Source organism: Triturus cristatus, chromosome 3_1 (genome assembly GCF_964204655.1).
Source record: "Triturus cristatus chromosome 3_1, aTriCri1.1, whole genome shotgun sequence".
In the NCBI taxonomy this organism is placed as follows: Eukaryota; Metazoa; Chordata; class Amphibia; order Caudata; family Salamandridae; genus Triturus; species Triturus cristatus.
In genome coordinates this window covers 756,268,835-756,295,664 of record NC_140583.1, presented here as the reverse complement: position 1 = coordinate 756,295,664, position 26,830 = coordinate 756,268,835, and the positions used below count along the sequence as shown (strand labels likewise).

Here is a 26,830-nt window from a genome sequence, read left to right as displayed (position 1 = left end):
CTTTCTACTTAGGAACAGAAGACAAAGTACCACTCAGCCACAGTCACTTCTCAGATCTTTCCTGCACCTTAACTGTTTTACTTCAACTGTTTTAGCTACCATTTTGACCCACAAACCACTTGCTTTATCTATGGTTGCTATCATCACTCCATTCCCAGTGACCTGTTGTGGTGAGAGACGTGAATAGTTGGCTCGTGAAAAACAAACTTTTTCCATATGTTCTCTAGCCAGCGAATCAAAACTAGGGTAGGTTAACACTCACCAGTAGATTCCTTTGAGTATAGAAAATGCATATCATTTGCCCTGCCGTAGAAGATTGCAAATGTAAAATGTGTTTGCGATTCATGATAGAAAACTCTTCAGACTGTGTTTACCAGTGTGACCAATGATCTTTCAATGGCCAGTTTTAAATAAATATTGTTTACAATTGCCAATAATTAAGACCAATGGCTCTTGGATATAGCTTGTGATGTCCTAGAGGAATCCGAGGAATTGTAATTTAAATTTCCCTACTCCCATTATTGAAGAGAATTTATAAAACTCATCTACAGTAAGACATTGCCCTGATTATGACAGTTGGAATGACATTTGCAACATGATTAATTACCAGATATTTATTGTCAGAGTGATAAGTCTTTTGTCTCTTGTGAAATGGTGTTCCGGCATGCTGATGCAATCTAATTCTGTTAAATTTCCCTAGGCACAACCTTTGGAGCAAAAGACTTAAAGTTTAAAGAAGTATTAATGTGGTATGGAAGTAAAGAACTGTTTGATTTTAACCTCCTTTTGCCCATTCATTTAAATATTCTCTAGGCAAAGTTGGCAAAGAACTATGGCATGACCCGCATGGATCCTTACTGCCGGGTACGTCTGGGCTATGCTGTGTATGAAACGCCTACTGCTCACAATGGAGCGAAGAACCCTCGCTGGAACAAAGTTATTCAGTGCACCGTCCCACCAGGCGTGGATTCATTCTACTTGGAAATATTTGATGAGGTTTGAAACCTAATGATAAATATTTATATGGATATGTTTGTTATTTTAAGTGATTTCAAACCTTAAACCGCATACTTTATTAAGTACCTTGAAAACTTTAAAAAGGATTGCTAAAGTTAAAATTGACTTGGATTACTGCAGTTTTTAAATGACCGCTGTGCGATGGCGACGGACTATTGAGACTATTCAGCAGCTGAAGAAAATTTCTGATGTGGAATCTCCATATCCATGTGCTCTGTTTAGTTGCACCTAATGCACAAGTCTTTGCAAGTTTGGTGCACAATACTTTCTTTGGAAAACCGATTTTATTATGTTGGAACAGCAATTTGTGTGTTACTAATCTCTGGTTCGTTTTTAAAACTTTTTTTCAGTACCCAAGTTCTATTTAATTGCACAAAAATGATCTGCAGACTTGATTTGCTAGTTTCTGATTCCTGCATGAGGATCTTTGGAAATTCACGACTAGATAAACTGCAGACAGCCTATTTTCCCTAGAATGATGTTTAGGGTTGTGGGTGATGCTTACCTAAGTTCACCCTTGAAATGACTGTACATCTCCTTTTGAAAAGGTGTTTTCTTTTTTTGTTTTTTTTCGCCCGGGAAAGGAATTCCTTTTATAACTCTTAAAGATATACAGAAATGGGCATTTCCACCTAGAAAATTGTTTCTGGCTTGGTAGGAAAAATGTCTAATGTGCACATCACAAAACTGCTATGCACATTCCTGCGGTTCATCAACTTTGTGATTTATCCTCACAAGTAAGCAGAGGAAAACAGGACTATGCAGTGTAATCTGTAATTTGCATTGCATTCCACATATTTTCTGTAGGTATTTATGGAATCTGCAAAAGGACAGCAAAACAAATCATAAGCCTTTGTCTAAGAGGAGTAGATTTTAAATTTTCTTTTATTCGTTTGTGTAAGCCTCTTATAATACTGTTACAAATCCAACACACACTGATCTAGGGGTTTCTCCTCCTATCCTTCGCCAAACTGTGGCTTTCAAGAGAACATAGGCTGACTCTTTGCAGTTTTTTTGTCTTTTTATCCGAGAGACCAGCTCTCTCATCCCAGATGCATATTAAGGGTGCTAATTTTGATATCCATGATGCACAACTATGAGCCCTTTTTGCCTTTTTAGGTCTCGCCGAGGCAGCACATGCGCTCTTCTCTTCAAGACATGCAGAAGCTACAATATAGACGTTAAACTCCGCCCATCTTTTTCAACGGTTCCTTTTACTGTGCCTTGTAAATGCTGGCTTTTGTTTGGTGAATACACTTAGTTGTACTTTCTTTTGGAATTTTGTATCCTCCCATGAGCTCTTACTCTTTAGTTTATTTCGGATACTTTAATAGCACTTGTTTTTTTTCGGGGGCTTCCTCTGCTCGTGTTAAGTGTTCATGGTTTTGTTTACTTCGTGCGCCAGCTTGTTCCTTTTGTGTTCATGCACTCTTTTTGTTTTGATGCAGAGTGCACAGGTTTTCCTGGCTCAGCGCGACGCTCACTTCATGGACTTAGCGCATTATCTTTTACAGATGCTCCCCTTTCCGTTATTTATTACAGGACAGCAGCAGTGAGAAGTGCCCCCGGTATAGCTGTGGGTAAGAGTGGTAATAAACATAATTGTTCTTTTGTTTTTTATGTCCCGATCCCCTTTAAAGTCTCACAAAGGCACTAATGGCAACATTGTTGCCAATCGCCATTGTCTGAGCATTTTTTTTTGGGAAGGCACGGGGAGATACAACACCGGACTTGAACCCTATTCCCCATGTTCCAAAGTCAGCAGCTCTGAATGTTATGCCACATCCTCTCTCCAAAACAATCAGCATTTTCGGATGGGATTTGTCTCAGTTTCTCTCACTTATTTATCCTCCCACAATGCAACTGCCCTTAACCCCTTCCTCCCTTTTTGTTTCCCTGAGCGCCTTTCATAAGCGCATGAGAAGGGCGTTCCCTTGATTACACGTAAGTGCGCTCTTAGGAGGTGGGCACTGGCAATGTGGATATCGCTTTACTCTATTTTTGGGCCCCAAAGCAAGGAGAGCGCTGACAACCTGTATTCCTCCATTATGCAGCAAGGTCAGACTTGAAGCATTTAAAGGAATCACCAATTTGACTTTCTTAGCTGCATGGCGGGACGTGGGCTACAGCAGTAGGGTGTTTTCAAAGCGTGTACTGAATATCAATACCAAGTTCGTGTTATCAGTTAGACTTGTTTGTGAGGCAGCAAAGGGGTGAGACGGTACTGCTGTGTTGGCGTAATACTATGTATACTGGGTCACTTAGGAGTTTGCGTACTGTACGATCGTATGCTTCCTTTTGTAACGCCAACTTTTCTGAATGTGGGCATTTACTCAATATTAATTATTCAGACTTTTAACACTCTTCTCCCGTGGCTCTGTGAGTCAAGTAATCCTACTACTTATTCCCACAGTTGTTAGTTCGATTATGTGTGGTATTTCCCTATTTGTTAGACTCATAAGCAACAGCCACTTTGGATAGCGAGGAAGACGTGCTCGAATTTCCTCATGGTAAGTGTAAGTGGAAATCTTACTGTACACTTCGTGTGGCCCGATTTCTTGATCTGCGATCTCCTAAACACTTTTAGCGCATTTTGACAAGTGAGCCATGCACAGCCTCAGTGGCTGACTCGCTGTGCATATTATTCTTCTTTAGTAAGACTTAAACACCAGGGCACCCTTTGTTAGCTGTGCGATGTGAGGGTTTCTTTATGCTGTCTAGCCTTGGCTTTCAATTGTGTCTGGCACAAGAAATCTGGGGCAATTGTGCAGTCACACGGTTTGGGTTAATTATGCAGTGGTGTAGCGAGGGGGGGTGGCATGAGTTCTGAGGGCGGTGGCCTTACACCACCCCCGATCTTATATGCGGCTGTCATGAGGCGGCAAAGGCAAGAATCACCAGCACCCCCCCTGCTCTTACATTCGGCCGCTGCAGGGGCCACCATGGGCGGCTAAGGCCTAGCTGTGCCACAGTAGTTCTGTTCAGAAAACCATTCTAGTTTTTGTTTTGCATTTTTATATAGCCGAATGCTACCTGCAGTAATCTGAGCGCTTTACATGATCTCCAGTCACATTACAGAAGGTAGCATTTTTTGGCACCGGAAGATTAAGTGATTTGCCCAAAGTCTCAGGCTCCCTAGTTAGAAAGTTGGCAGCTCCTACCGTAGCGCCACATCCCCTCCCAGTAGTAGTTGTGGGTTGGCCTAGGGTTTTATCTTGTGTCGCAAGGATTAAAGTATTAATCCTGTTGTCAGCAATTGACCATAAATCGTTTAACACTGTCTGACACAAATTGTGTATATATATGGGATGTAAAATATATCAAAGCTGTCTAGTGCTGTTCCTACCCGATCATCGTCCTATCCTCGTCTCTGCAATACTTTCCCGTATAATTAGAATTGGCAAGGTCTCTCAGGAACAAGTCGGTAGTTATATACTACCAAACTCACGTAGAGGCGAGCTGACTGCCTGGGGATGTCAGCTGGTCCTGTGAGACTACCAGCACATGCAGTGTTGCTTCAGACAAGCAGGGGGATGGTGGTGGGGGAGGGTGCAGGGTGGCATGGCCAGGCTTATATCTCAGACGGCCCTCCCTTCTCAATGGGACAAGAGCAAAAGTAAACGAGCCTCTGCTGTTTTTTTTCCTTTCTTTTTTTACTGAAGCGTATTCCTTAGGGCACAGAACCGTATTATTACCCATTTCCTAAAAGTGCAGACTTAAACTTGCAGCTGGTAAAGCTGCTCAGTAGGGTAATGCACATACTGCACAGACTTGTGTATAACATTGATATGCAGTTTGAAGGAAGCTGAACCATTAAATATTAAATACCAGCAATCAAGCATCTAGAGAAATGTAAAGATGCTGTATTCGCATCGTGTGTATTAAAAAGCAATTGAATTATCTTTTTTATCACCTGTTCAGAGATGTAGTTTATCTTGGTGCTGCATCCTTGTTTCTGCCAAGAGCAGGTTTACCATAAGACCTTATGTCACTGTGTTTTCTCCTGGTATAATCTATACATTCAGGTCACAAATCGGTGCATTCTGGGAGTAGTAGTCTTCATTCAGCTATTATTAAATTAATTGGACCAGCACACCTGAAAAATGATCTGTAAAGGGAAAAGTCCAGGACTGGAAAGTGGTGTCATTGTGAAATCAAGTCCTCTGCTCACCCTTAATACCATTTTTAATTACTATCCACCTAATGCTGCAGCACACCATGCTGCATATTTGCACTAAACAACTCCACACCACACAATCTCACACCACACAATTTCACAACAAACAATTCTAGTACAACTCATCTCTACATCACAGTTCCATCAACCTTCTCACCTCTCCCTCACACTCCCACTGCCCCTCATTGTTCCATCACACTCCCACTACCCCCTCTCATCACACAATTCCACTGCCCCCTCTCATCCATCCCACTCCCCATCTCCTTTGTATACTGCCTGCTCTCACATGTTGCCTTCCTGTACCTTCCACCTCTCGCTTCCTCCGCCTTAGGGTGCCTCTCCCACTCGTCCCTCTCTTTCATACTCTCTCACACCTTTTTCGCTCTCACACATACTTCCTGCCTATTGGTTCACTTCAGGTCTTCGAGAACAGTTTCATTCCCATGCCTTTTCAAGATTTCCGTCCCTCAAACCCATGCTCCCCTCTTCTTCTTGGTGCGTCTTCTCTGTACACAGGCGCACCCTCTTTATGCATCTGTGGCTTGCTCTACCCTTCTTTCTCTCCTTCTCGCACACTTTCTGCTTCTCTGCCTTTGCACAAACTACCTATCCCTCTCTATCTTCTTTTCTATCTATCTTTGCAGCTCTCACCCCTTATCTATTCAGCATGCCACATATTTCCACTACACAGATACACTACACACCACTCAATTCCACCCTATGCAATTCAACAGCTAACAATCTTCAATTCTACCCCCTTAATTCCACTCCAAACCTCATACATCCACTCCACTGCAGACAAAAACATATGGGTAAAATACATTGTCAGTTATCATGCCAATAGCTCTAACTCTCGCAAATGTGAGACCGATTGCATTGCAAATAGTTGTTTAACATGCAGGTGCCATATGATCTTCCACTTTCCATTTTAGGCCTTTTATGAACCACTCCCTGGTAAGGTCCTTGAGTTTTGACCTGCACCAAAACTGCATTTTCTGCTTTGGGAATCTCCTTCTGGCTGTGCATAATGTTTCTGCCCACAACCACCATAAGACACATGGTGGGCTAGGTTAACCCCTTGCTTGCGCCATCGTGCGTCACAGTGCTCATTTGCACAGGACGGCTCCTGGCCGTCTTGGCACATGGCACCGGTAATCCCTATGGTGCAGGCACCAGAGGGATTTCTTTTTTTTTTCCCAAAAGCCTCAGGAGCTGGGGAGGAGCTTCCCAAGCTCCTGAGGCCCCCCGTCCCCTCTCCCCCGCGCCCACTTTGTGTGCTCCCCCAGGTATCCCAATAAAAATGGTACCTCACTCTTGTGGGTGGGTCAGTCAAGTACCCGCAGCAGGGAAGGGACCAAAACGTATTGTGGAGACTTCAAAATGACCTATCACAAAACAACCTGGTTTTGCAAGGGCGGTCACCTTTTATCTCTCCTATATCATCCGCTAATGACAAGTATCTTTATGTTAGGCACTCTGAGATTAAGCAGAGACATAGCCCTAGCCCATCTAGGACTTCCCTGTGCCCTGTCCTACGAACAGTTCGAAACTATTTAGGATTGAGGAAGAGACCAGAGGAAGGCCCTCTTCAAGTAAAACTCGTGAAAATACAATCCACACACGTTTGAAATAGTAAAAACAAAGTGCTTGGTGAGAATTCAGTTGTATTTCAGACAAACTATAACATTTTGAAAATGTTGCAGAGTCGCAAATATATCATCCAGCCAGCAATTACATTTTTTATCTACGGATTGAATCGTGATAAGTTGATTTGTAGTAAACCTGGTCTTCATCAAGGCAATACTTGGTGGATACACCCTGTGTAAAAGAGAAATTTGTATGAGGCATGCGTACTAAAGCGAGTACAAAGAGTATCTTATGAGAACAGCGTGTATATTGACTTGCCTCCAGTTATGCAACAGAAGGCCAACCAAGCAAATTGCCAAAGGGACCGAAGGCTGCCCTGTAGAGGAACAGTGGAAAATAGAAATGTGCATGTTTAATGGACAACGCTAAACTTTTTCCTATATAAAAAGACAGAGTAACCACCTTCCTTGACACTCTTGGATTAGCCGACGCATGGTGGATCCGCCATCCCACTTACATCTAGTTCACCTTTCACTCCAGTCTACATAATAGCCTCTCTCATATTGATTATATCCTTACGCCGGCGGACCAGGTTGGACGCATTATGGAAATCGGACACATGACACATGGCATATCTGACCACTCTGCCATATGGGTGCAGTTGGGTAGGAGTGAGGGTCAAGTAGGTAGAATAGCGCCCATAAACCCATGGCAGTTGCGCAACCCCACTATCAGACATAACATTACACTGAGGATTGAACACTACTTCCATGACAATGAGGGATCGGTGGGCTCAGCGCAGACGCTCTGGGAGGCATTTAAGACTGTGGTTCTGGGGCAGGCAATTTCTCAAATAAATGGGGCAAAAAAAGAAAGAGAAGAATGCTGAACTAATCAAGTTGGAAGGGGACATTTTACAACTAGAAGGGGACCTGTTGGTGTCGGAGGAATCTGACATAACGCACAAGCTCAATCTCAAGAAGGAAGAGTATAAAAACATAGCTACGGATAGGGCTAAAACACTGCAAAGGGACAAACTCGGGAGGATATACGCGCACAGTGACGGAGCAGGCAAATTACATGCATGGCTGGACTGACGCGATCAGGCAAATCGCCTGTTCACAGAACTCACTGTTGGGCCAGGGGAGACAATCACAGACACGCAGTAGATTGCAGACGAATTTGCCAAGCACTACACTCAGATGTATTAATCTTGTTCTACTTTCCCAGCGGAAGAATCGAAGGCCCTGTTAACTGATATACGGCTTCCGACATTGTCGAAGGCTGACAGTGATTCACTTGATAGTGAGCTCACGACTGAGGAGGGGGCGAGTGCTATTAGGAACCTACAGTCGGGGAAGGCAACGGGACCCAATGGCCTCCCGATAGAACTTTGCAAACTAAAGCCAGATAAAATAGCCCCTTACCTTATAGCGATGTATGAGGAAAGCCGAGAGATCGGTGGACTACCCTAAGTCAACGACTCACTACAGTAGTAGTAATACTTAAAGAGGGCAAACCTAGCGATCAGTACTCTTCCTACAGGCCTATCTCACTACTGAATGCGGAAGCGAAGATATTGGCTAAACTGCTAGCTACACGCCTGGTCGGAGTAATTTCTGGGCTGGTCCATCGGGACCAATTGGGCTTCATGCTTTTTAGAAATACCTCTCTGAATCTCCGCCGGCTCCACTGTGTAATGGGGAGTGGACACACTGAGAGAAGACGCGGTTGTGATGTCCCTGGATGCCACCATGACATTTGATACCATCAAGTGGCCCTATCTCTTCACTGTACTGGAAAAAAATGGGGTTTGGCCCTGGAATTATTGGGTGGGTGAAACTCCTCTATTCGGAACCGCTGGCACAGGTGGGAATGAACAATAAGTCTGAGATCTTCACCCTTGGAAGGGGGACGAGGCAAGGATGTCCTCTGTCCCAGTTGCTCTTTGCCTTGGCACTGGAGCCCCTGGTAAGCTGGATCCGCAAGGACCCCACGTCAGAGGGCTGAGATGGTCAGAGGAATGGAAAGCTCGCATCTCCCTATATGCCGATGACATCCTGCTTTGATAAATAGAGCCCTTGACATATTCAGCACCTTCGGCTGATACTCTGGATATGCCATTAATTGGACCAAGTAGTTGCTCTACGTGCTAAGGGGAGAGTTTCCGCTCCTGCCTAAGGGGTGTAACGTGACAGAGGCAGTGGACGGCTTTAAATACCTAGGCATATTTATTACTAGCGATCCGAAGGTATATTACGACCATAATCTCTTGCCACCACTGAGGCGACTCAAGAGTGACGTAGAGCATTGGAAGTCTCTCCCGCTGTCCCTGCTAGGCAGGGTGGCGCTATTAAAAGATGATGTCCCTACCTTGCTTTCTGTATATCTTACACAACTCTCCTACTCCGATCCCAGTGACCTATTTTGCAGCGATAGAGAGCAAACAAAGAGTTCTCCTGTGGGTAAAAGGGACTCCACGAATATCATTTCCCAAACTGGTTTGGGGATGGTACGACCAAGGGATTGGACTCCCAGATACCAAAAGATACTATTGGGCTGCACAGTTGGCAGCAATAAACCAGGGCATATATAGACCACTTGATGACCCGGGATACCAAATGGATAGATGGCTCCTGCGGGAGGTTGTTACATCAGGGCACTTTACTCCAGACCTGCTCATTTGCGACTGACAGGACCCACGTCGCACTCGGTCCAGATTTGGCACATGACCCACAAAAGTTTGGGCTGGGACAAGAAAATCACGCAGGCAACCCCCTCTGGCACTCCCACCTGTTGGGATCACTTCGCAATACCAAGGGCTTTGAAAAATGGGATCTGATTGGGCTGTCTAAGGTGGGTGACTTGTGGAAAGCGGGTAAAGTGGTAGACTTCTCAGTGCTGCAATGTGAATATGATCTAGCAGACTCGGAACTATTTAGATACTATCAAATGCGACATGCATTGTATGCAAATATCCTGCTAGGGGAGACACTGCCCGAAGCAACGCCACTGGAGGACAGGCTCGTCGACGGATATATGCACAGGGAATCAATATGCCTCACCTACCGGAAGCTTATTAATCACGTATCCGACCCCCTTGCGCAGCTTCTAGAAAAATGGGCGGACGACCTACCAGAGATGGATGACGAAGACTGGATGGAGGCACTCGCTTTCCCCAGGGAAGTCGGAATCTCGTCCGGGTTTAAACTGGTGCAATTAAAAATTCTCTAAAGAATATACTATTCTGGGCGTATATATGTGCCAAAATCCGTAAGTTCTGGACAGATGTGCACAGATGTATAGGGGAGCTGCCGAGTCAAGGTCTGAACCTAGAGGCTGGGACGATTTTGCTTAATATGTGGGGACCGACGGATCTGAGTAGTAAGGAGAAAATCTGGGCAACCCTGGGTTTTGTGGTAGCTAAGCATAACCTTGCCAGAAGGTGGGGAGCGAGGGCGGCCCCTGGTCTAAAATCATGGAAACAAGATATGGACTGGTGTATGTTTCGCTAAAATAATAGTGTGTATCTCTAGGGGGTGTCCGATAAAGTGGTCTCAGATATGGACTAATCAGAATACCTATCGTGGAAATATTTGTGTTCCCCCTGTCTCCCCCCCTCCCTCCCCCACCCGATGAGACAGAAATTGCTAATCATGTTGAAATCTAATAGTTACATCACCTGTAACTATCTCCATATTCTGAAAACTCAATGACTATAAATGTCTAACTACTTGGTTACAAATAAAAATAACTATTAAAAAAAAACAGAGAAAAAAAATACTCCCCAACCAATATTAATGATGTAGCCTGAATTTCATGGATAATCAAATAAGAATCGTGAATTATTCTGTGGAGTGATCAGCAATTTCATGAGAGAGCCATTTACACAGGAATTGCCTACATTTCTGTTAACGTCAGAAAAACGTTGGTTTTGCTCACTGAATTATAGCTACTTTAGATATATGAAACTCACCGATAGTCTGAACATTTTAATAGTTGACATGAGAACAAGCTCAAATCTAACTTCAGTTTAACGTTTAAGTGAAGAATGCGAAAGGAAACCCACTCTTACCCTTTTCTCACTTGGTCAGGAATGAAGAGCTGCAACCACTGGGCACCTCTGACAGATTGTTAATAAACATGGAAAAGGATCAAAATTAACAAAAATACATCCCATATTTAAATCGACACAAATTGATTGAGAGAGAAAGAAAATTATTCCACTACAGAAAGAAATATGAAATCAATTTTGTTTATATATTTTTTACATCAATGATGCATACATTCAATAAATATTACTGTAGTCGCTCCATTGGGTGCATTAAAAAGTGGTCGTAGACGTGCTCAAGATAAAAGTGCTGTGACAGAAGAAATAATAATAAAAATAGGTTACAGAAGAAACGGTAAACACCGCAGCAAAACCAAGCTACTGCAGTAAGCCTCTTATGGCGCACCTACAGTGATATTTTTTTAAATATATTCATCATTGATAGAAAAAATATATACATTGAATTAATTTCATATTTTTTTTGTGTAGTCGATTCATTTTCATTCTCTTTAATCAATTTGTGTTTATTTAAATACCGGAAGTGACATCGTATTTTTTTTTCATTTGTATCCTTTTCTACAGGACAAATTTTTGCTTGTATTGAATTGTGACAAGGTCCTTCGGGCTGTTTGGGTTAATCCATTAGTTAGTAATGTTCTAGCTGCTTGTCATCTTGCTCACTACAAGAGACACGAAGGATACATTGGCAAATTCAATCTTTGGCACCCTGCCCTACGGGCTGTTTTAGGGGAAACAGCCTTAACAACGAGGTTTTTACGTTGTTGTGCCTTTACCATGCTTTTTTTTCGTTTGTGTATTTTTACCACGTGCATGCCTTTACAACGCATTCCTTTACCACAAATTTAAGGTAAGTTGGGTGGTGTGGGCTGGTCTACCCCCCCCCCCCCCCACAAATACATTGTTTTTATATATATAAATACAATGAGTGGTAATGGAATGCGTTGTAAAAGCATGTTCGTGGTAAAAGCATGCGTGGTAAAAAAATGCATGGTAGAGGCATACAATGTCATTACCTGCGTTGTACCGTCGTACAACCCTGTTTTAGGACCTTTGTTAGGGGTGATTTGACCCTAGAAACCTCATACTACCACTTTCTGACATTTACGTTTCCTAAACCATAACCACCCCATACCCTAAAATGCCACATTGTAAAGTGCCAGAAAACGTCATGTGTGGTACTTACCTGCATGGTAACTGCTGCTTTGTATAAGTAAGTTGTGGAAATACCTGCGTTGTACAGCCTGCATTCCTGAGATGGAACTTCCCACACATACACCTTTTCTCCACGGAGAGTAAGGCTATGTCCAGAGTTTTCTTCCTGTTAGGAGTGGGGAAAGTAATTTAGGCAGTGCTCTCCTTAACTGGGAAGTTCTCTTTTTTTTGTTCCCAGTCTCTCAGTGAACCCTTCAAAAGTTCAGAAAGGTTGAACACTCGAACAGCAAACTGATTGCATCTTTTTGGGCACATTAATTTGGATTCTATGAACTCATTCTCCTACAACCAACTTTTCCTCCTGCTTCTGGTCGAGCAACATTGGAACTTCTTCAATAAAGAAGGGCCTATTAAGGAACATCAGGTCTAGTTCCTAATAAACTAATTTCAGCGCACTACTGGGCACTTTTAAGAAAACATTGGAAATGTGGAGTTTGGATTCTTCTTGGGGCATTAAAGAAGTACTTGAATCCTTTATAAGCTTTGCTGTTGCTGCTTGAGTAGGGTTTCACTTAATTAACCAGTAACCCAATTTCCTGTAATCTCAGTCCGGGCGAAACACAAGCAACCCCCAAATTAACCTCTGCTTAACCCTCTGGTAACTTGGCAGAAAAGCAGTCTGGCTTAACTTGGAGGCAGTATGTAAGCTATTTAGGCAGCAATTCAAACAGTAATAAAATGAAAACCCAACAAAAGAAAAACCCCCACCAATTCCGAAAAGTTAATAAATCATTGACAGCAAAACAATAAAATAAAATTAGTAAGACAGACTAGAGATATGCAATTTTAAAGATTTAAGTAGAAATAGTGCTTAAGGAGCACAAAGCACCAACTGTGATTATCTGGTCATGCCAGACCAGCACAGTGTCACAAGTTCAGGCTGACTGCAGTAGAGTGCTGGACTTGCACAGGGGCCAAGATAGGCCTGCTGAACAAAATACCTTAAATCTTGGTTGCAAAGCTTTGCGAGGACCCACATTGAGGATGCATCACGCAGTGGTGACTTGGGGCTACGATGCAAGGTCTTGGTTCGAGGATGCGTCGCACAGTAATGGTTCTGGGGAGCGGTGGTTGCAAGGCGATATATTGTGCTGCGTCAGTTCTGCTTGCACCACAGGTAGACTTGCAAAGCATCTTCAGGCCCCCTTCCAAGGGTTCAGGACTGCAGTGGCACCATTTGGGGATATACGTCTCACAGCAGACAGAGTCCAGGTGCTGGGTTCAAGGTGGTTGGAACTTTTTCACCCCTGGCCAACTAGCCCTTTGAGTCACTCTGGTGGTCCTGGGTTCAAGATGAAGTCATTTTCACTTGTACAACAGAGTAGTAACTCTTCTTGCAGTAGAGCAGCACAGCAGTTCTTCTGCGTCTTCCGCTAGTCCAGAGGTTTACTGAAGAGTTGTTTCTGAGGGTCCACTATTTATACATGAGGCCAGCTTTTAAGTAGGGAAAGGTTTTGGAGTGTCCCATCTCCAGAGGTATTTGGGATTTTCTGCCTCCCTGCCCTAGCTCCCGCATGTCTATGGGCACAAAAGACTAATGTCAAATCCATTGTGAGTGTGCTGTGTGGTAGGTGACCGATCCGCCCCCTATCAATTCATAGATGGCCCATACTGCCAACACCTACACCTATTCCCCCTTTGTCTCACTGTCTGGGAGCAATACACAAAGTTTAACTTCCAGCTACACCTAGTTATGTGACCCAGGATACAGGGACCAAATGCTGGGCAAGAAATTGCCAACTTTCTAAAAGTGGCATTTTCAGAATTGTGACTTAAAATCCAACTTCACCATTAAAGAGGGTTATACATTTAGTACTTGAGACACCAAACTCAATATTTCTACTTGCTTCCAATTGAAAGCTATCACTTACTAAATGTAATAGAGTAACTCAATGTTATCCTATGGGAGAGGCAGGCCTTTCAGCACTAAAAAAGAATTTAGGAGTTTTTCTCTGGCAGGATATGTAAATGTTAAAAGTACATCTATAATTTTTTTAATACACTACACCTTGCCCTATGGGCTGTTTTAGGACCTAATTTAGGGGTGATTTATACATATTAAAATGGAAGGTTTAGACCTGGCAAAAGGTGTATTTTTCCAGGTCGAAATGACAGTTTAAAACTGCACCCATAAGCTCCATCATCTTTTTGTGTTGCTATAGTCACCCTAAGTGGGATGTGTATGCCCAGATGTAGGCCCGTGCATGCTATGCCACTGGATTCAAGCTAGCCTGGCTGATGAGTGGTGATACCTCAAAACCTGTACAAGGATGCTTGTTTTCCGTTCCAGGGGGTTCCAGCCTGGCAGTTCAGACTGGACTGATTTACATATGGCTGGGTCCAAATGGGGGTAGCAAAAATAAAATGGATTTAACCCAGAGCTGTGACTGAGGGGGTGGGGGGGGTGGGGGGGGGGGGAAATGTTTGTCAATGTTCAGCCTTCCGTCCGTTCTCATTTTGTGTTTCCACAAGCGTCAATGGCAGGCCTGAGACATGTTTAAAAGGGCTACTTAAGTGGGTGGCACAATGGGTAGTGCAGGCCCACTAGTAGCATTTAATTTACATGCCCGGAATACACGAAGTACCACTTTACTAGGTACTCACAAGTAAATTAAATGTGCCAATTGGTTGTAAGCCAATGTTACCATGTTTTAGAAAGATAGCACATGTATTTTAGCAGTGGTAAAGTGTGCAAATTCCTAAGGCCAGCAAAATAGTCTGCAAAAACTGGAGAACTGAAGGCACAAAGTTGGGCGGGAAAGGTGGGTAGGTCCAGCAAGCTTCTTTAAATTATGTATTTTGTGCTTTGCCTGGTTGTCGGTCTTAAACAGGAATCTTAATATATTGATTCTAACAATAACTGTCAGCTAGTATGAGACGTGAACAATAAGAGTTCTACAGTCCATTTAGAAAATGAGGCAATAAAACCTGAATAAAACAGATTGCTTCATATTGGAGATATTTAGAGAGTGTTCTTGAAGGTAGGGACAGATCTACTGTGATGGTTATGAGAGCAAATGTCCTGGAATTAGGTTGAGGAAGTTGCAGATGTGGAGTTCTGAAAGAATGGAGACAAACTATGTGTATTCATTTCTTTTTTTTTTTTGTTCAAATCTGTTTTATTGAATTTTAAACATTTTTGTTTGGCATAATAAAAATACACTGCGTATGCTCATTTATACAGGTATGCTTAAGATCATCCGCCAACAGTGGGATATATATTTTCTTTTGTATTAGCCTGCAAGCTTGACAGCCCTTTAGCGTTCATTGCATCGCTCACGCAGGAGCTAATTTGACTTTTGTAGGCGATTCATGCTACAGTTTGCAGAGGTTACAGTTCAATACCAATATATTAACATCTTAACATTATGCAAAGTCACGTCCATGTCATTCATCTTGAGCTTGAGGACAGATGATATAGTTAAGAACAGAAGAAAACCATAACAGCAGCCTTGACCGGTGTATATACATTTAACTCTCTAACCCTCACCCACTCCTCGCCCCCCACACCCAATATACTCTGTGCTGCTAGTGATTGTTTATGCGCACCAACAACAACAGCGTCAGTACTGAATATCAACCAATTGGTAGAACCATTCTGGAATATCACGGCATTGTGTTGATGGGTGCCTCGTCCCCCCTTGTGTGTTCGCTATCCATTCTCTCAGGGCGCCCCCCTGATCCCTCCTCCTCCTCCGTCCGCTGCAACGCCCAGAGTGTTTCCCCACCAAGTTGCTTTGGGTTCTTTCCGCAGCCCCAGTGTTTCTTCCCTCAGGATGGCGTTTCCCTCCGCCGTAGCCCATGCCGAGAGCGAGCAGTGCCATCCCCGCGTGTGTGGTGGGTCCTGCGCTTTGTTAGGAGACGCTTCGCAACCACTATTCAAAGATCAAGGAACCGGGACGTTACCTTTTCGGCGGGAGTCCTCCTGAATTGGTGCAACAAATATACAGGCCATTCGAGGGTGTAGTGCGGCCCGTGCAGGCCTGTAACTGCCTGTGAATTGTGTGCCAATACGGACCCATCCTGGGACAGCTCCACAGCATGTGTAGCAACTCCGCCCCTTGTTCATTGCACCGAGGGCACGCCGTATCATTTCGATGGAAGTATCTACTGATCAGTTCAGGTGTAAGAAATGTCCTTTGGACAATGAACAACTGTATTTGGCGGAACCTCCTGTTCCTGGGAATGCGCACTGGACTTTTACGTATCCTCTCCAATTCCTAATACGCTAGTTGCCGCCCCCAGTCCAGTTCCCATTTGCGGCGGAGTGGGTCTAGGCTTATTGCTCCGTGGGTACGGAGCGACGCCGCAAACAAGGTGTCTGCCTCGCCCCATAACGTGCAGGCATGTGTGTTCATTTCTTTATGGAGTATCACTCTGACCTGTTTTCAAGGGAATAGTTGAACGGTCTTCTACTATTTAGAAACCACCAGCAGTTAAACACTGGCCAAAAGAGTCCATATTTAGCCTTCAGCCATGTTTTGAATTCGACTAGACACTGTTCTATACGTTTTTTTAACATAAAGAACTATTCTAATCTCTCTTATTACCCTTCATCCAGAATGCTAAAATGATCAGTAATTTCCACCAGAGATTCATCTGAATTTGCATCCCTTGCAGCTTTCATCCGATGCTTTTGACCTTACTATGGCTACCTAATTCCACTTATGCAAGATTTTAAAATGGCAGGCAGCATACAGGATGACAGTAGAGCAGTGTACCGCTTACGTCGTATGGTGCCTAATGCAGCAATGTCCAAGTCAGTCTCCAAAAATCCATGTGAATATTCGTCTCCTGCCTCCTCTATATTCTAACCATACTTGGTGGAACTTCTAACTTTCTTTGGTCAAACTTTTTCTTCATTTTCTGCAGATACGTGGAGATTGATGTTGAGTTGTGTCATTTTCGTGAACACTAGAGGAGTGTTTAAGAATTGGCCCTTTCTTCATCCTCTCACTTCTGAATTAAAACATTTCTCTCCCGAGCTCACTGAGGCGGAGTTGGTGGGAAGGGGATCTATGGGGAAGCCAGCTTTGTGTCTCCTCATTCCTCTAAATGCGCGTGGCTTGCAAAAATAGAGGGAAATAGGTTTTGAGGGATACACTTTCCCTGAAGTAAAAACCTGTCCAGGCATCTGATGTCCCATGGAAACCACAGTGACAGGACTGATTTTAGGCTGCCAGTAAGCTGCAACCTGAAACGTCAGTAAGCCAATCCATATGGGGCCTATAACTGTATTGAAAGTACTTGGTGGCAAGTTTTGTTATAACAGATTTCTGCCTAGTGAGCTCTAGGACTTTTGAGGTAACAAATAGCAACTAAAACAAACTACGAATCTTGAAATAAATGGACGCCTGCTGTGTTTAAAGCAAAACCAAATGGGATTGCCATTTTTGAAAACCCTTTCTCAGGACCCCTAAAGTTGCTACTTCCAACTGTCAGATTTGTGATTGAAGCTTTTTAGGGGTTAAAGCCCTTTCCGGGTCCTTTTACCCTAGTGAATTTTGGAAACACATGGAATTTATCCCTATCAATTTTTTTGAGTTTGAGCCCAATATCCCCTTTCAGACAGATGTTCACTGAATGAACATGAATACATAATAGTGTTTCCGATGTGAAGACTGTCTTTGGAGGCTCATGCTCTTTGATGAAATTGTCTTGCTCATGCTGAACCTTAATTGATCCTCCTTTCTAAAGAATGGAGTTGGGTAGACCGTTGTTTCCCTTATTCTTAAAGATGTATAACTTCTACATATAACTGAACACATTTAAAAAACGAAAACTTTTTTTGTTGTTTACATACTTAAAGCGACATCATAAACCTTTAAAATAAAATATTGGAAGCTAAGGCTGCTTAACCTTTTACGTTTTATCTTAAGTTTAAATTGTTTGTATTAAATTGCGAAAAAAGCAGAATACTGTCAGTAACGGTCACTGTCTATTATAAAATGCATATGAAAGAACAGTAGCTTGTCAGTAAGTCCATTGTCACAAAAATACTCTAGATTTTGCATTGAGGTGCCCCTTAAAATAAGGTAAACAGGGAAGTGAAGTCACAGAAAATGAAAGGCATGAGGGAATGACAGGGAAACAGGTCAAAGCAAAAGACAACTGGGAAACTCGCGAATTCTGTCAATCAACAATGTTTAAATTCTCTACTCTTCGTCAATGGTTATGATCGCCTCTAGAGTTCTTGTGCCTGGGTCCCACACATACCACCACAGCCTAGTCATGGTGCTTCATTCCTCCGCATACCTATGACGGTGTTTATACTGAGTCCAGGAGTCATTGCACTGAATCAACTTGACCGCGACTTCCGTGACATTTTTTCCAACCAGTTGATAAACCAAGGGAAACATATCGTAAATACGTGTTCGGTCACCCGTACCGCACCATGAGATATATTTTGCCTTGGCCTTTTTCCTCACACAGTATATTAGAGATTTGCCATTATATAAGTTGCTTGATAGTATCAACAAAAATTGCCATTTTTATTTGTTCGCTGATTTAACTCACTTACTTTCTAAAAGCCCACCGCCACCCTAAAATTGGGGCTTTTCTCATTGATTGTCTCTTAGATTTTACTTTCATTTCTTTCTCCACAGGCAACAATATTTCTGAGACGTAGCTATCTATCACATTGTTTGAAGACAGCATTTTTTCCAATTCCTTGAACTGTACAACAACAGCTCACACCACTAATAGGTCCTGAAGAATGCCCCACGACCCCCTCCTGGGGCACTGAATGGGCAGAAACATGTCGACCTTTTGATATGGACACCTACAGTGCTCTGGTTACATAACCTAACCCTTAGCACCACCTCTTTTTAAAAAAGTCTCCCCACACGCCCACCAGAATAAATTATCATTTCTTGAAGGTAGTGTGGGTGCGACACTTTTAACCTCACCACCATCACTTTTGCACTACTATTACTGATCACTACTAAGAAGCAGTGGTTCCCTCCAGGTGGAGGCAGCATGACAAACAAGAGACCCAATGATAATGCTGACGCGTATTCTAAAGGCGGAGAATCAAGATAAACCGCCCAAACCACCCATACCACTCGAAAAATACGCTATTGAGGGTTCTCATTAACACCTATCTAGGTGTTAAAAGTTTCAAATCTAGATTTACGAACCTCTACTTCTGGTTACAAGTGATCCATTCCCCCTTGATTTACGTCAACTTGAACAAAAACATAGGAATTGGATTGGATTGGATATGGTTTTTGTAGAGCGCTATAGCTACCCGCAGGCATCCTAGCGCTTAGCCAAGTACAGGTGTGTGGGCGGGTCAATTTTATCTGCTGAAGAGAAAGGTTTTTAGTTTTTTCTGGAAGTGACGAAGGTTGGGTTCTGAACGAATAGAGATTGGGAGGGAGTTCCAGAGCCTCGCCGCGTTTGTTGAGAACATTCTTCCTCCACTCCTTTCTCTTTTGAACCTGGGTCTGATGACTTGAAAGGTATGAGTCGACCTAAGCTGTCTGTTGGGATGGTAGGGGGTAATCAGGGTATGGTTCAGGATTGCTCCTTTCCTCCAGTAGGCACGGTGGGCAATGCACATGCTTTTAAAATTGATCCTGTCTTTTACTGGCAGCCAGTGGAGGGCTTTTAGTTCAGATTTCACTGATTGGCGGCGGGGAATGCGCAGAAGCGTGCGGGCAGCGCAGTTTTAAATCACCTGGAGTCTTTTCAAGGTTGATTCAGGGGCGCCTAGATAAAGGGCGTTTCCGAAATCCAGCCGGTAGAGGATTAGGCCCTTGACCATGATCTGTCTGGCCTTGTAGGGGAGAAGCGGTAGGATTTTTTGAATGAGTCTTATAATGCCCATGCAGGTGGGCCGTTTCCGTTCCAATCTTTTGCATTCTCTTTTAAGAGTGCGCAGGTCCTGTGAGTACCAAGGAGCGTTTTTTGGTCTCTGTTTGGGTTTGATATCCTTAAATGGGATAGTAAGATCTAAGGAGGTGGTGATCCAGTTGTTGAAGTTGTCATTATTAATAATCGGATCGGGGTTGTTTACTGGGACAGAGGCTTCCAAAGTGGTTGTCCACAGGTTGGTGTTAAGTTGGGACCATTTGCGGTCCCTGCAAGAGGCGGTGGAAGGTTGTGGTCGACATGTTTCAGCCGGAAGGGTCACTCGAGTCTGGGAGGTGCTGTTCGCAGCCTGGTCTGAGGTACCGACGGATAGAGCGGTGCCTCCTCCTCCGAGCAGTCAGCCGGGTGAGGTGAGGCGGTTCTCCCACATAAAGCTGGGAAAGAAGAGGTGATATTCACCTTCCTTCTACTGGGTCCAGCCATCCGGTAGGGTGGCAATTGCCACAAGTCTTGTTGGACCAGTATATGCACTAAACCTTTGTCTAAAGAGTTGATTTTTGTATGCACCTGCACCTTCTGCGCTTATTTTGCAGTAGCTATTTTTTGTTTATTCCTTACATTTGTCTAGGTCCTGAAGAAAGCCGGGTCGAGTGACCCTTCCGGCTGAAACATGTCGACCACAATAGCATCTAGTCAGGAATTAGTCTATATATTTTAAGACTATTAGGTGATTTTAAACATGACACTTGGACATACTCACAATAAACCTAGTTTTTTGCCCCAGTAGTCATTTTTAACTAACACATACACTAGAGCACTGCACACATATTCACATAAACTTCTTTGGAGTCCACATAGTTCGGATATACATCTGGTGAAGAGTTCCAACTGGAGTATCAGGGCCAGGTTTTCAGTAGGGCCTGTTGGCCTAAATACTATGGCCGGTATCCTGTTCTCCCATAGGTCCAGATGACGAGGCTCCGCCACTCAGGGTGGGCTGATGGACTCTATAATCTTACCAATGTATGAACAAACTATCTGATCCTCCAGATCTCTAATTTGAGTTTCTCTCTCACTAGTCTCAGTAGGTACCTGCTCCGTTCCTTTAGACTGAATATCTCTGGTTAGTTGTTAGGTTCTTGAGTGGGGATTTGAGATCTTTCAGTCTTTAATTATTTTCCCTATGACCCTTCTGTATATTTTGTTGTTAGAGTTCTAGTGCCTCCAGATTGTTGCGTAGTTCGGTGGCAGCCGAATTTGGTTTGCCTGGTGTCCGAAGGATAATGTGCTGTCAAGCCAAATTCCTAAGTTCTTGATGGTGTTCCTGGCTGGGGGTGCTGGGCCTAGATCTGGTGGCCACAGAGACTCAATGGATTTTTGAGGGGAGTTACCCAGTACCATTAGCTCTGTTTTGTCGCCGTTTAGTTTCAGGTAAGACTGACTCATCCAGGTACTTACTGCTTCCATGCAGCCTCTGAGATCATTAAGACATGAAGGATGATTTAGGGTAACCACCAGTTGCGTGTCATCCGCGTAGGACACGACTTGGACGCCGAAAGGGCGAATTATTTCTGCGAGGGGGTGCATGTATATGTTAAACAGTGTGGGGCTCAGGGACGAACCCTGGGGAACCCCACAACTGAGTGGTTTACTGGGCGAGATGGTATCTCCTTCGCAGACTCTGAAGGAGCGTTCTGACGGAAATGATCGTAGCCAGGCCGCCGCTGTAGATGTTATCCCTAGTTCTGAGATTCTGTGAAGAAGGATGTCGTGATTCACAGTATCGAAGGCGGCACTGAGGTCCAATAAGATAATGGCCGCAGTGCCGCCTTGATCCACGATCATTCTTGCTCCTTCTGTTACAGCTAGTAAAGCGGTTTCTGTTCCGTGCATGGGGCGGAACCCAATTTGAGATGAGTCCAGTAGTTTATTTGTTTCCAGGAATTCTGTGAGAGATTGGTTGACGTGCTTTTACGCGATTTTGGATATCCAAGGTAGCAGGGAGATTGGGCGGTAATTTCCCGGGTTCATCTGATCTAGATTGGGTTTTTTAAGGAGGGCTTTGACTGTTGCCTGCTTCCATTTTGGGGGAACGAGTCCTGAGGAGAGTGAATTGTTGATTAAGTTCAGAATGGTGGGCAGGATGGTAGGGGTGATTGTTCTGAGAAACTGAGCTGGGGCTGGGTCGCTGGGAGATCCGGACTTTACCTGGAGTAATATGGTTTCCAGGCTGGTGGACTCTAGTGGTGGAAAGTTTTCTAGGGTGGTAAGTGGAGGTGGACTGATATCCTTCTGTTCTATTTTGGGATGAGTGGGTGGGGGAAAGATGAGTAGATTGTGGCTATTTTATTGAAGAAGTAGTCTGCCTGTTCATTGCAGCGAGTTTGAGCAGTGAGTGGATCTGGTGGTTTATCGGGAAGTTTGAGCAGGCTCTAAGCAATTTGATATATTTCCTTGGGTTTGGATGCTGCTTCGTTAATTTTGTTTTCGTAGAAGGTAGCTTGAGCTTTTTTTATGTCATTTTTATAGATTTTTATGGCGGCCCGATATTAATTTTTGCTGATTTGTGAGTAATCAATGCGCCATTTCCGTTCCAATCTTTTGCATTCTCTTTTAAGAGTGCGCAGGTCCTGTGAGTACCAAGGAGCGTTTTTTGGTCTCTGTTTGGGTTGGATATCCTTAAATGGGATAGTAAGATCTAAGGAGGTGGTGATCCAGTTGTTGAAGTTGTCATTATTAATAATCGGATCGGGGTTGTTTACTGGGACAGAGGCTTCCAAAGTGGTTGTCCACAGGTTGGTGTTAAGTTGGGACCATTTGCGGTCCCTGCAAGAGGCGGTGGAAGGTTTAGGACGTGGTCCGGACGGCGCCCAGATAAATGGGATCAGAAAATGGTCCGTCCATGGGAGGGGAATGGATGGACTAACTGTGAGATGGGTACAGTTAGTAAAGATGGGGTCCAGGAGGTGACCTTTATCGTGGGTGGGTTGCAGCACTCGCTGGGAGAGTTCTAGTGCCTCCAGATTGTTGCGTAGTTCGGTGGCAGCCGAATCTAGGGGGTCATCTAGGTGCACATTCAGGTCGCCTAATAAGGTGTAGTTAGGCGAGGAGCAGACACAATTGGCTACCTCCGATGCGAGTTGGTTTATAAAGTTAGTCGGAGTGCCTGGTGGCCGATAGATAAGAGTCCCTGAGAATGTGCATGTGGGGGAGAAGTCCAGCGAGAAAGTAAGATGTTCGCAGCTGGATAGGGTAGTTGGAGAGGCACGGCAGGTATAGTAATTCTTGTAAATAATGGCTATGCTGCCGCCTTTCCCAGATGGACGGTCGACCCGGAGTATTTGGTATCCTGCGGGAAGAGATTGAATGACATCGGGGTCAGATTCAGGTTGTAGCCATGTTTCCGTGAGGAAAATGGCATCGGGTTCTTTGTCTTGTCGGAGATTAACAGAGATATTTCTGCAGCATGTTTAGGGAGAGACCTGCAGTTCAGCAGGAACATAAGGGGGTGTTTTTGGGCCACTTTGATACGTGCACTGTGGGCAGCAGAAAAGCTTTGAGGTGGGATTCCAAGACGCAAGGCATTGGTCGTGGATGGGGCCTCGTAGTTGATGTAGAGTGCTGGACGAGTATTGGATGGATTTATTTTGGCCAGCGGTCGTGACCCCTGGTCCCGGCCGGTCGCAGACGGGCTTGCCTTTGGTGCGCCTTTGGCGCCCCGCCGGCGCCGCTGCTGCGCCCGTCCGCTGCGCCTCCTGGGTAGAGTGATCATTTTATAGTGGCGAGGGCGTGAGGGTGGGAGGGGCCTAGCCCTGGTCAATTATCTGGTATTCCTCACCCAAGATGGCGGGCCCGGAAATACTAGTTCGGCAGGTGAGCCGAGACTCAATCAAGTTCTCGAGGGGGGGGCAGGATCCGCTCTCACTTCAGCGGTAACTGATAGTAAGTGGCGATTTGATTTTAGTAAAAAATGCAGTTTTCTCCAAATAAGCAATCTTTTGGAGCAAGTTTAAAACGATAGTAGGCTTTTTGATTCAAGCGGCAAAGTTCAAAAACAATGTCCCGGCTTCCGCCTCAGGACCAAAACAACACACCACACTCACTCGTAGTCTTTGACCACTTTCAAATGGCTAGGAAACCACAATGAGGCTCCATATCCTTATGAATCCGCCTCATTTCCTTCCTCCTTTTATGCACTGCAATGCTCTGGTGCTGGAACAGGACAGCCTTTCCACCCCACTGCAAGTCTTGCTTCAGAAATGCTGCCCAACTCAGGATAAAATGGAACAAAGTAAATTTATAAAAGCTCACGATTACCCGAAGCTGTCTAGGGGCTAAAGACTGTGCTAGACTGGATGACATGGACAGACTATTACCCTAATGCCTCCAGTAAGGACATGAACGTTTATAGAGTAAAGAACCGGGTTTTGAGGGCTTTCCTAAAAGCCATCTGACTTTTCAGGCTTGTAAAGTGACGAGGAACGGAGTTCCATAGCATAGCAGGGCACCCGAGAAGGATAAGCCTCCCAATCTCACTTTCTGAAGTTTAGGAACCACCACTAGTTTGAGTAGCCAAGCGAAAAGATCTAAGGGTGACACAGTGCTCTGATGGCGTTAGGCCCTGAGTTATTAAGGGCCTTGTGTGCAGTGCACAAAGCCTTCAACATGATGTGTTTCTTAACTGGGATCCAGTGAAGCTTTATCGAGTCTGCTGAGTGACTGAAATTTGGGGAAAAGTGCAAAAAGAACAATTGATGGACAGAATGCCGAACAATGTCATGCATTCACACCAGTACAGAGATTTGGTCCTAAAGCCATAGTTTTTTTATCCGCCTTGCTATTCCAGTTTGGACCCAGCCATATGCAAATCAGTCTTGAACCTTTGCACAATGGGAACGGTCCAGCCCGAACTGCCAGGCCAGGTCCTCCCTGGACTGGAAAAAAGCATCCTAGGACCGGTTTCGGGGTTTCATCCCTCCTCAGCCAAGATAGCTTGACAGTGGCATGGAGAGCACGGGACCCACGTCTGGGCATACCCATCCCACTCAGGGTGACGAGTGAAAAAAGAACAATTGATGGACAGAATGCAGAACAATGTCATACATTCACCCCAGTACAGAGATCTGGACCTAAATCCAAAGTCCAGCATTCCGTCCATTAATTGTTTCTCTTGCATATGTCACCCTAAGTGGGAAGGGTATGCCCAAACGTGGGTCTCATGCTCACTACAATTGGAGAGGTAAAGGCCTGGTTCCCAGAGTATCTGGCCACCAGTTGGTATTCCACAAAGAGGGGTGACCTCCAAAAATATTGACTTCTGTTTTGTCTGCATTTGATTTCAGACCGTTTACTCTTATCCAATTGGCAACCGCCTCCATGCAGTTGATTCACTCTGGCTAAAGGGTTTTCAGTGACTCAGGAAGTATGGCGCTCTGCTATGTAAATGTTTCGGTCTTACATGTGATTAATTGGGTACGGTGCAACCAGGCGAGGGGATATTCCCTTAAACTCCTAAATGTGTGTAGGGAAAGCCCTGCACTGCGTTATGTAAAGTCAAATCCTGGGCACATGTAAAGTGGTATTTACAATAAAGGTATAGTTCAATTAAAGTGGATAACATAAGGACTGTCAATGTTCATCTTAGGTTCATTAGTTATTTGTCTTTATTTATTCATAAAGTGAGCAAAAGAAAACCAGCCAACACGTGTTTCATACTTAGGTCAAATAATCCTGCGACTTCCTCAGGGCTGGGAAGGATACAAAAGGAGTAATATGAACACAATGTAGATTAAACTAATTATATTGGGGAATAACATGTCATTCGTTTTAATGGTGACTTAACACCTTAATAGTGGAAACCCTTGATGTATCAACATTGTATTGAGAAATGAAACACTTTATCTGCCATAATGGTGACTTGACACCTTTAATAGTGGAAACCCTAAATGTCCAAAAACCTTATGCATCAACAAGATAATGCAAGTGGCATAGTGAACATAGTGTCTGCTGCATATTCAAAAGTAGTGACTGGTGTAGTGATCAAATGTCAGAGTAAAAACAACCTGACTTCTGTTCAGAATTAAATAAAGTTGTATACAAAAATTAATTAATACAAAAAAAGGCCCTTCCTGGTGTAGAGACCTGGTTCTTGGAGTATCCACAGGTGGGGTGGCTCTCCAACCTTCCATCCTCCTAGGGAATTCTTCGGGTGATTTGGGATGGGTCTTTCTTCAAAACTGCAACTGCGACTTTCAATTGACTTCCATTGGTCACACGGCTGTGCTCCCACACTGCACACAGCCTCTGTGGGGTTCCAGTGTACTTACTTTTGGTGGTTCCTTGTGTCCCTGGCTCCTCTGGGTCTTCTGGTCCGAGTTCAGTTCTCCTTTCCAGTTCGCATTCCACTTTCTTAGTATATGGTTTGTCTCCCCCTGGAGACCAGTGTATTTTTTGCTACTTACCTTATTTTATTTAAAGTATTTTTGTGTATTGTGTTGATCTCTCTGGGTAGGAGATGTACCAATGTGTTAGTGAGTGTTGTGTGATAAATAGAAGTATTTTCATATAAACACTTTGTGGTTCTTTTTAATTTAGCTTACACTACTGATTAAACTTGTAAAACAAGCTACTCAACACTCCTTCAAGATAAGCCTGAAGGCTTCTCTCCAGAGCAACCTCTTCGAAGAGCTTTAAGTGTGCACCATATCCTAAACCAGTCCCCTGCAGTGTGCGTTATTTGCGTCATCCGCGCCGGAAGTGTCGTCCACTGCAGTCACTTTTTGACTGGATTATTTTCTTTTTGTCTTTTGCTCCTGGTGTGGCAGGGATGTCCTCCAACAAAGCTTGCATCAAGCCCTGCAGAGCCTTTCATCGGCCGGTGGCTGATCCGCATCTTGTATGCCTGTGGTATCTCCAGCGTAGTCATGTTCAGATTGCCACTTCATGATTCC

The 26,830-nt window shown here is 44.1% G+C and overlaps 1 protein-coding gene across 2 annotated transcripts in view; it reads left to right on the top strand.

Annotated features, from left to right (window-relative positions):
* Positions 1-26,830, top strand: part of TOLLIP (toll interacting protein) — a 234,345-nt gene that overhangs the window by 108,743 nt on the left and 98,772 nt on the right. For both annotated transcript variants that reach the window (XM_085644910.1, XM_085644911.1), the window contains exon 3: positions 814-996. In XM_085644910.1, coding sequence (XP_085501036.1) covers positions 814-996 — 183 coding nt within the window. The remainder of the gene's footprint in view (positions 1-813; positions 997-26,830) is intronic.